Here is an 11,289-nt window from a genome sequence, read left to right on the forward strand (position 1 = left end):
AAATGAATGGTGAATATATATGTTGCATAGTAGCAGAATCATGACATGTTTTTGATCCCTGACAACAACAAGAGTTGTGATATGGTCTGATGTGACTCCACACTCCACAGAAGTGTAACCCCTCTTCAGGCATTACGGTAGTCTACCCAATAGCCCAGAGAGGAATTCCAGGAATGTGAAAAGCTCCAATTCATATTGAAACTAGATTAAAATGAGTACAACTTAACACTAAATGCTGCTTTTAACTTGAGTAACCAAGTCAGTGGCTATTAACAAGGCCTGATTAATACACTTTGAATTAAGTTGTAGAGTATATGATTCCCACTGGATTCATTCATTTGTCTTCCCTTCAGTCTGACTGAATGGTTTCCAGCCTATGGGTATGTACATAGAAAGTTGTCAATAAAAAAAAGTGTGTTATTTGAAAGACTTGATTATGTCAAAGGACTTTGATGGGGTTATTAATAACAATGTCAACGTTTCCAGTGAACTGAACTTTTCCCCACATGAAAAGTTACACCGACATCTGCCTAGTAACAGAAATTCCTCCCATTGGTGCAACTCCAGTCTCCTCCCGTTTGTGTGTGTATGAGAGTGAGTGTGTGTGTGTTAAAGAAAGTCTTCTAAACTTTACTATTTTCACTCTGGTATTACTTTATTCTAAACATTTTTTTCTTGTTTTGGATTAATATTGCCTTTTAATTTTTGTTGAGATTAACAAAGTAAACTGAACTAAACTGATGTTCAACTCAGTTGCAAAGAATAAACCTCAGACTTCCTTGTGTAATAATCAATAGCTTATACTCTCCTTAATGATGGATGAAATAATCAAATTCCCCATTTGATATAAAGTTCAAATGCAGCACTGTGGGATTTCCATTTCCAAATGTTCAAGCAAATACAATTTAGATCTCAGACTCCCATTTTGATTCAGTGTGAGGGAGCCACATGGTGAGCTTTAAGTTTTTTCCTTTAACTGTATGATGCGTATTAACAGGTGGTGTAGGCTGATATAACACACGTCCTGCTGTCCTGTCCCCTGTGCTGTTTGGAGCAGGACAACATGGAAATAAATAAAGCAATACAGCGTGTTTGAGACTCCACTATTGTCCCATGTGCTCACCTCATGTTTGATGAGAGAGCTGCTGCTTTCATTCAGTCCTATGGAGAGACAGAGGAAGAAAGAAGAGGGGGTGTAAGCCGTTATCGCCCCCTACCGACGCTGAGCTACCAGCGCCCCCCACCCCCCAGCTCCCCTCCGCCAGGGACAGACGTTCCCCGGACTCAGCCCCGGACCTCCCACCTCCTCCTCAGAAGCCACCAGGCTATGGGAGGGGGTTGTTCCCTTCCCCCTCTCTCTTTCCTTATATATATGTATAGAATCCCTTCCTCGCGCGCTCCCTAGCTGACTGCTTGTCTCTTTGATCCCCCCCGTCTTAACAACAGCTTACGTCACCGCAAGCACCCAACCCATCCCCATCTCCTTCTCCTGAACGCGCGCTCCCCAGTAAACTTTGTGTGTGTTAGGAGCGTGCCCGTACGTGTCCGGTGAGCGCGAGGCAGGGGTTTTTGTCTCGCAGGGGGAAGCGCTCTGTTCTTCAGAGGGCTCGCGCACACCGGAGGAGCAGCAGCACGCAGCAGCAGCAGCCCAGCAAGAAGAAAGTGATTTAAAATTAGCCGACTGTAGCCTTCGGTCTGCTGTAGCCTGTTCCTTCTGTTACACGGTGACATTTGAACAGGCCAATACTAAAATTATATTGGCGGCGATAGTAACATTAATAGCTGAAGTAACCTACCATGGAGGACCAGCTGCTGTGCTGCGAGGTGGACTCCATCAGGAGAGCCTACCAGGACGTTAACCTGCTCAACGACCGGGTTCTCCACACCATGCTGAAGGCAGAGGAAACCTACTTACCCTCACCAAACTACTTCAAGTGTGTTCAGAAAGAAATTGTACCTAAAATGAGGAAGATAGTTGCCACCTGGATGTTAGAGGTTGGTTTTTGCTTCACTTCAACTTTCCTTTTGTGCCTGAGTTTCGCTGCTAACTTGTCGACACACTGTCGCTAGCTTATCTGTATAGGTCTACCTTAAAACAGGATAGATAAGTCTTAATGTGAAAGTTTTAAGCCTTTGAGATATTCATGTCTGTTATTCCACTGTGCATGTTACATAAACCCTCTGAAAAGTAGCCTATGTCCTCATAAGTGCTGGGTGGTCCTTCGGCTATAAGAGGAGATATTGGCTACAGACTGCATTCAGTTTCCACCACAAATACCTTAATTATCGATTATTTCTCTGCCTATATTTTCTAAAAGGCTATTATATGTAGTTACATGGAGAAAATATTCCAAAATAACAGCAATGTACACGTATGCAGTCTGGCCCGTGCCAGTATTACGCGCCATCTTTGTTGTCGTATATGAGAAGGATTTTTAATATCATTAAAAATCTATATCATCTGCAACAATGACAGTAACTTGGTTAAATGAGCCAGAAATGCATCTATGGCATAAGACTCTTACATACTGAGTGCTACAGCTTGTTCGACTGTTGTCAACTGGTAAAGTTTGTTTTGCTCCACAAGTCCCCGCTGTTTGCGAAGGTCGCTAAGAAAAAAGGACATTTTTTAAAAAAATGCAAAAGTATTAAATGCATCGTAACAGTCGGATTTGATAGATTAGATCTTTCTTAACATTTACATGTACTTTTGAATTGAATTCTCCGTAGTTTTATATTTTTAATTAATTTCTGAAATTGAGCACCGCGAAGCCGGGGGAAGTGTCGCCTGAAGCACGTGAAAAAAGCCCAGTCTAAGAAATTATTTTTTTTTTATTCATACGAATTACAATTCGACACATTTTACCCTCATCCGATCAGGCATTCGATAAGGATCATTTACATACTAATTGCACGCACCCTGATAATTTTTAAATATTTATAAATATTTTTTGAAAAGATGACGAAGTTGAAATTAGAGAGTGAAACTTGCATCGACGCCACCTTTGTGTCTCAGTCAGAACTGACTGCAAACTAATTCCCCACTGTTTTCATTACTTAAGCAGGCTTACTTACCCCAATAAATGTATCATATTTTGACATTAGATTTTTTTGGTTGCATGTGAAATTGAGTTTTGCATTTGATAATGTGCCACGCAGGATATTTCAACTTTGAACTCAAACGAATTAAATTCATAAAATGTTTAATGTCTGTTCGATTTGTTTCGGAGCATTGTGATCAGTGCAGCTATTGAGTGCAGACAGCTGTGCATGGAATAATACAGAGTTAGTGGGGGCAAAGACTTAATAATGCATATAATTGCTGGAAATTTCTTCCAACAAACAGCAGCAATCTCTAAGTGCTTTTCTCACCTCTCAGGTTTGCGAGGAACAGAAATGTGAGGAGGAGGTTTTTCCCCTGGCTATGAACTATTTGGATAGATTTTTATCAGTGGAGGCCACCAGGAAAACACGACTACAGCTGCTGGGAGCTACGTGCATGTTTCTAGCATCCAAGATGAAGGAGACTGTGCCCTTAACAGCAGAGAAACTCTGTATCTACACGGACAACTCGGTACAGCCCGGAGAACTGCTGGTAATTGAGTTCTGCAGACATGGATGTTGCATAACACATACAGTACATGAGCAGCATGCACTGGAGACCACATGACCAGAATACAGAGTGTTTGCAGTTCATCTTGCTTGTCAGTGTCACTATGGTCGGAAAGTATTGATTGTGTTGAAACGACATAGATCAATTCTTTGGCAGAAATAAAAAAAAAAAAGTAGAACCGTAGCTTTCTGAATGGCTGCCTTTTACTTTCCCATGGTGACTAGAAGGCCTCTCTGATTTCATGAATGGTCTCAATGACTGCCAAGATAACACTGATTCATAGCGACACCTAGTGGCTGCAAGAGAGAGGTGCAGACAATTGGCAATGACAAACTGAGCGTGACTAATTACAGTCTTTGCTATAACATTTAGTTTATATGCAGCTTTTTTCCATTGCTGTGACCCTATCAGAGTGATGGAGGTGATACTTCATCACAATATAATCATTCAGATTTACTGATGCGGAGAATATTGCACCTCAGTATTTTGACCTCTGCAGGGGAAAAAAAAGAAAGAAAGCTGAAAACATTAACCAGGATTGTATCCAAAAAAGTTAAAACTGTAAACTAGAGCTAGTTGTAGACAAAGTGCTACGGCACCAGGAACTAAATGTCACAGCAGATGTAAGAGGAGGAGTACATTTTCCCCAAGAAGTAAGTGGGTCAGTTTGAGTGAATGCCTCTGGTCTGGTCCGTCCACAGCAAATGGAGCTGCTGGTTCTAAACAAGCTGAAGTGGGATCTGGCTTCAGTCACGCCTCACGACTTCATCGAGCACTTCCTGTCTAAGCTGAAGATCTACCCGTCCACCAAGCAGATCCTCAGGAAACACGCCCAGACCTTTGTGGCACTCTGTGCTACAGGTAAGAGATGACTTGCACTTGTATCTGTACAGCAATATCCTTGTGTAGGTGATCATTTATCTGCTTTCGCGATTATAAAAAATACTTGTCACTGATGATTTTACATTTCAAAATCCTCCAGACTTTTCATTTATTGCTATGTATTATATATAATAATAAATTTCCTGTGTATTTAAATATATTTCATAGACTATTACAACTTAGTGACACAGTGACAGGGTTTCCCAACATTATTGACTAAAGTTTCAGACTCTTTGAGACATAAAAATCCCACACCCTGATTTGAGATTAATGCTATTTGCCCACTTCAACAGTTTCCCGTTTAATAATTATAACCATGGTTGCCATGTTCTCATTATTAGTTACTACATAGCGTAGACACAGCGTTCTATGAGGATAATTCTGTGAGAAGATGCAGGTTGCTGTCGGTTTGAATTTGTTAAATGTCAGGTGTCTCTTACAAGAATAATGAATGATGGGAACAGTGATTAGGAACTTGAAGGGTACAAACGATGAATGTTTCTGTTAATTTATTTAAAGAAAAGTAGATAATGGTGTTCTGTAATCGTTAAACTGTGCTGTGTTATAACGCATGCTTGTGGCATTTCCACAGATGTTAACTTCATTGCCAGTCCTCCGTCCATGGTGGCAGCAGGCAGTGTGGTTGCAGCTGTTCAGGGTCTCTACCTGAAGAGCCAAGATGCTTCCCTGTCGTCCCAGAACCTCACCAACTTCCTGTCACAAGTGATTCGCAGTGACCCGGTATGCAAACTCTTCCAAAGCCAGATTTGACCGACCAGCGTTCATTCTTGATGTTAGCAACGTGATCTTGACTCGTGGTCTTGGTCTTGACTCAGTGCTGACTTTTTGCTTTCAGGACTGCTTGCGGTCATGTCAGGAGCAGATAGAGTCTCTGCTGGAGTCCAGCCTGCGGCAGGCTCAGCAGCACAGCAGCACCACAGAATCCAAACGTGTGGATGAGGACGTGGACCTGTCCTGCACCCCGACAGACGTCAGAGACATCAACATCTGAAATGACATACAGCTGCGTTGCACCATGACCCAATGATTGAGGGAAAGTTATGGATAGAGGGTGTTGACAGGAGGGCTGGGGGTGGGGTGGGTGTGTGCCTCATCTGAACTCGGCCTCCCCTCCTTCTTCTCTTTCTTCTCCTCCTTCCTCCCGGTGGCCTGCTGTCGTGGCTGACATGTCACTCACATGCACACTGTCTGCTATGACCACCAAGATGGGACAGAGCGCACCCCCTACCCACCCGGCCCACCCACCCTGCAACAAATCCCAAGTCACATTTCCTGCCAGTGTCCCCACATCCCATCCCGGGAAATGAAATGAACACTACACGAGTGTGCCGGAGAGAAGAGACACTGATCATTGATGACCTGCGTGGGCTGGAGCTGAAGCCACAAAAACAGACCTTTTAGTAGATATTTTTTTCTTATTCCCACAAATATTAAACTAGGAATATTTCAATTACCGCAGACTCAACTTGCCTACTAAAACATCCCAAAGTGTCATGTACAGTAGGTTCTCGTAGTCTGTTTTCAGGTCTTCATCTGAAATCTGACATTTACTAAAGAGAAGAAGATTTTTTTTGTTTTCATTTCTTTCCTGTTGTATCTAGAATGTTTTAGACTTCCTGTCCAAGCTCCCATGTTTGTCTTGTTGCAGTGCGGACATTCATATAGCCCTGCTTGCTTATGTTTAGTCACTTTATTATGTATCATTTTAGACGTCTTTATCAGTTAGTCATATACCTCTTTTCTTCCAAACCTTCTTTTTTCTTTTTTTAAACCAAGTGTAGTGTGAGACGCTCTGTTTTTATGACCCTAGTGACTGTGGACTGCTGATGTGAGTTTGGACAAATGGAATTTTTTGTTCATTTGTTGACTGACGTTCACTTTACCCGTTTCACCTTGCTGCGGTTTGATGAGATCAAATCAGCGCAGACCCAGGGAGAGCAATCCACAGTCTGTTAATGTTTTCTTTTTCTGTGTAGTTATATCTAATACCATTCCAACTTTGTTTTCTAAAAAAAGAAAAGCACTTTTGGTCAGCACTGCTGGCTTGTCTAAAAAAAAAAAAAAATCACAGTGATAAAGTTTGTAAAACAACCTGAAAATGGAATGAGGGGGTTTGAGCAGGAGTCATTTGGTGATAGAGTCAGAACAGCACCTGCATACGGATGCACCTGGATCTGATTCATCTAAATGGGACAGAAAAATTGACCAGTATGGCAGAAAAACTTTTTGAAATAAGACTGAATGCTGCTTAACACTGTCATGAGTCTCATAGAGCCAGTGGCTCACTGTAGCTGCCTTTCAAGTCTCAGACGTGAGTTTTAGTTCAACAAATGTTTCAGAAAGTCAGAGCCGCTCTTGCGTTTTAGGAAATATCATTGTTTTTTAGTTAAACCACAGTGTGCGGAGACAAAAGCTGAAGGTCCAGAGATAAACATAAAAATAACTATTATTTTCATAGTTGAAGTAATACATAATTTTTATGGAGTATTATTTATTTTTTTAGCTCACAATTTCTAGCTTTCTAACTAACCATAGCTCCACCTACTGATGTTTAACTCAACCGGTGAGGTTATCCCTGCCATGCAGAAATATTTGTAAACCTAAAACTCCAGTCTGCCTCTAAATCACAAGGACAGCATCTCCTCCATTGCTTCACCTCGGTTCAAATACTGCTCATGGATTCTGGGATGGAGATGAAGCTTAGAAAAACAAAACAAATAAAAAAAAGGAGTGTGGGGAGACTATTGACATGATTTTGCACAAACCTAAAAGACGTGGGCTGCGTTTCTTGGCTGACTTGCTGAAGAAAAGCGGAGAGCAAAGCTGGCAAGAGCACCAAGCCGGGGGGGGGGGGGGGGGGTGAAAAAATGATGAAAAGTGGCAAAAAAGGGTGAAAGCTCAACAGCGAGGTGCGTCTGAACGCTGTAGAGCTCTAGTCAGGGTTCCTACACAGGACAGGGAAGATGTCATGAGCAGGTAGTGGCAGATATATACTTTATGTATGAAGATGGACAGATCACTATGACCAGGACTCTCTTCAAATCAAACTCATAGACAAAAGGATTGAATTGTGAGATGTATGTCAGGCTGTGTAGGAACCCTCTAAATTAGGTTTCTGAGTATACATTAAGGATAGAGAGTAGGAGAGAAACACTCCTTGTATTCCGCTGCTATAGAAAATAAATCCCAGCTAGTTGTTTAAAAAAGAAAAAAAAAAGATGACAAACGTAAAGGATAAAATCGATGCTTTTCTCCTGTTTGCTGCTACATTTTTGGATGTTTTTTATACATATAAATGTCAATATACTGCCATTCTAGGTTTGAATTTTCTCATAGAAAATTGTGTTATTGACATCCTCATTTGTTGCTTTGATGTAGATTTTTTTATGTGATCAGTTTTTGCTTTTTTTATGTAATATGATTCTCCTTACTATTCCAAAAAGACAAAAAAAAAAAAAACAAGGAAAAATGAGACAATGTACAGAAATGCTTTGATCCACAATACCTCATTCGACAGTCAAGATCTATCTCTAATTTTTAGTCTTTTTATTTGTTTTAGTTCTTATTCTATTCTACTTGTTGGTTCAGTGCCTACTAGCTCTGTTAAACCTGCTTGAGATGAAGCATCCGCGATGGAAACCTGCGAGACCAGGGCATGCTTTGATACTGGTGCCATAACAGAAAATGGGATATGTATAACTCTGTTGAGTGTTAAGCTGTCTCGGTGAAAGAGACTTTATCCCCCCTTTAGGCCCATAGTGGCCTTCCTTCCTTTCCCCCTTTTTATATTTATAAAAGAAAAAAAAGCTTTTTGCTCCAAGTTTCAAACTGTCAGTGAGTTGATTTGACTTTGTAAATAGATTCAGTGTCATGCTCGGTAAGCCATAGACTGTTTTTGTTTTGTTTTTACAAATCATTCCACACAGTTGTGTCTACTTCATGCCAGTTACAGCTGGAACGAACAGTGTATTATTTGTGTCAACTACACAATAAAACATGTTTTAGATGGAGTCTGGTAAACTGGCTGACTGTTCCTTTCTGCAGGAGATTATGTTTGAATGAATGCTGGAAGCAACTGATGCTGAAAAGTAACTGGGAATCTTAAATGTTTGCTGCTGGAGGCTTGATGCAAGATTCACATCACGAAAGAATGGAAAACATTGAGTTTTCAGTTGTAATTACGACATGGATATTCACATGAGCCCAATTTACAAGTCAGAATCTGGTTGAAATTATTTCAAGATCAGGTTTTTTTAGAAAACGGCTACAGAGCAATAGAAAACAATTTTTCACAAACTAAAAACATTGTTGAAAAAAAGCCCCAACACCTCAACATTTCAAGATAAGCTTAACTTAATGTCTTAAATCTAGACTTTGAGTTTCTCTCTAACTTGGAATTTTTTAGTTCTTTTGACTTACTTCCTGTTGGAGTAACTTATTAACTCAGAAGGACTCCCTAGGACTAGTAACCTGACTGTGTAAAATCAAGAGAGTTCTCTTTTATGGATCACAAAACGTTTCATATTTCATATTTTTTCAGCTGTTTTTTGCTGGAGGGGTTTGTTGGATTCAGTTATTCTGCACTCAAGTCAGGTCAGCCAACTATGAGCCAGCTCATAGTTTTCACTTTTTTCATCCTTACAAACCCTTGTGTGATTTCTGCGTGTTGTGTTTGGGATAATTGTCATGTTGAATTCCTCCCCTGCTAAGCTTCTTGAGACTGGGAGTAATCTTTTCATTCAGTATTTGGGTACAAACTTACATCACAGCCCTATATCAGCACACTCCCACCTCCATGTTTCACTGTCAGCACTATGGTCACTGTGGGAGCATCAAACATGCTGGACCTCATCTGATCCAAACAAATTTCGATTTCATCTAACCAAAGGCTGTCTTACCAGTGTTCTTCAGGCGTCTTTTTTAATGTTCTTTGGCAAAGTTTAATCCTGCAGCTTTGTGATGTTTTGTAAGTAATGGTTGTCCTCGTGGACGCCATTTAGAGAAGTGGACTTCATATAGTGTCCTCACTATCTGATCAGTCGGTGAAACACCAATTTCCACAGATGATCCTTGTGCCAAGTCAGAGGCACTTACCCGTCAGTGTAAGGGTGTGTAAACAGCTAATTGTGTATGGTCCTTTTTAAGGTCAGCAACTGAATCTTCTGTTAATGGTAGCATGGCCTTTCCTATACCTCCACCATTGCTGCAGCTGTCATCATGTCCAGTAGCTGCTGATGCTCTTGTTCCCTCCTTGTTTGTAATGATCCTTAGTCGTTCAAGTCATGGTTATCCAAGAAGGTTTGAGTCGAGGGCAGCTGGACTTGGTTGTAGATCTTGAAGATTTATTTTATTTAACCTCTCATCCAAGAGGCTTCTTCAGCTCTGATTGACAGAAAGGAAGTCCTAGGTTTTGCTGGCTATTGTAACCACAGTCGTTAGAGTTGTTGGAGTCATCTGAGGTTGCTAGAACTCCTGGGAAGGGATGAAAGGAGGTGGGGGATAAGTGGTGTCGTAGATCTCCCCCTCTGTTATTGAGAGATGGCATCTCTCTCTCTCTCTCTCTCTCTCTCTCTGTATTAGTACAGAAACTCTTTGTAGACATGGGAATGCAGAAAGATTTCAAACCAAAAGAGCCAATATGGTGATCTATATGGAAAGTGCCCTGAGATAACTTCTGTTATGATTTGGTGCTATATAAATAAAATTGAACTGAATTGAATTGAACATCACCTCATCGTTGCAGTCCTTCCACATAGAGCTGACTCACTGCTTGGTGACAAAGCATGTGAAACCTTAGACCTAGTAAAGAGGGTGTATCGACAACCCAGAGTTCTGTGTCTTGCAATTCACCTGCAAGATACAGTTAAAAGATGACACACACACAGACAGTCAGACTGTCAAGACAGCAAGAACTAGACCAAATGACGTCACTGAGAGTTATAAAGAAAGTGGAGGAGCCCAGAGAAAGGGTGAATTCTATGTCAAGAAAGAATGGTGAACTAAGTGTGTGCATGGTTCCGAAAGACCTGAATGCCAACATAAAGAGGGAACATGACCAGTGTTATTAATCTGATGCAACCCAGGGCTTTTGGCAGTTAAGACAGCACAAAGTAATGTATGCTCAATACACACATTGCCACTACTGTTTCCTAAGGATGCCTTTCGGACTCTCCTCAGGTCCTGGAGCAGCACAACAAAAGACTCATCAAAGTCCTACAGTGTATCCAGACAAATGGACTGAAGCTGAACAGGGGAAAATGTTTAGTGTGGACAAAATCACCTTTCTGTTCTTCAGCATGGCACATTGCCTGCTGAGCTCCTTATGGGATGTAGGCTATGTACCATGATTCCAACTATGATGATCAAACTATGATGAGCCACCAAGAAATTTGGGTCCACATGCAAGTCATGACTTAAAGTCATGTCTTGCATGACTCCTGTGTTCCATCAGCATAGAAAGTGGACCACCCATCAATGGCAAAAGCTCAGTCTTGGATGTTGTGATGCAGCAAGTTCGCTGCAAATGTGTGAGCACAACAGTCTCTGATCTTCAAGCTGACTTAGCTTAACGTTTATCCCACCTGTCTGACCTCTCGAGTGCATCTGCTTGCGGTAATGTTTGGTCCAGCTGTTGTGGCTGGCTGGTCAGAAAATAACGAGGGTAGAGAAGGTCTGAAGGTGTGCTGAACTTAATCCAATCCTCGTGATTTCTTTTCCAACATTGATAACTGGACCTCCATCATAAATGATCATCAGTAATGTGTGCTTCAGTA

At 41.2% G+C, this 11,289-nt stretch overlaps 1 protein-coding gene across 1 annotated transcript; it reads left to right on the top strand.

The window, feature by feature from the left end:
- The first annotated feature begins 1,592 nt into the window (after positions 1-1,592).
- Positions 1,593-8,026, top strand: ccnd1 (cyclin D1). Its single transcript, XM_041040348.1, has 5 exons — positions 1,593-1,995; positions 3,380-3,595; positions 4,315-4,474; positions 5,088-5,236; positions 5,352-8,026. Exons 1-5 carry the CDS (start codon positions 1,798-1,800, stop codon positions 5,505-5,507), a joined length of 879 nt encoding a protein of 292 aa, XP_040896282.1. The 5' UTR covers positions 1,593-1,797; the 3' UTR covers positions 5,508-8,026.
- The last annotated feature ends 3,263 nt before the right edge of the window (positions 8,027-11,289 follow it).

This window comes from Toxotes jaculatrix, chromosome 1, assembly GCF_017976425.1.
Source record: "Toxotes jaculatrix isolate fToxJac2 chromosome 1, fToxJac2.pri, whole genome shotgun sequence".
Lineage (NCBI taxonomy): Eukaryota > Metazoa > Chordata > Actinopteri > Toxotidae > Toxotes > Toxotes jaculatrix.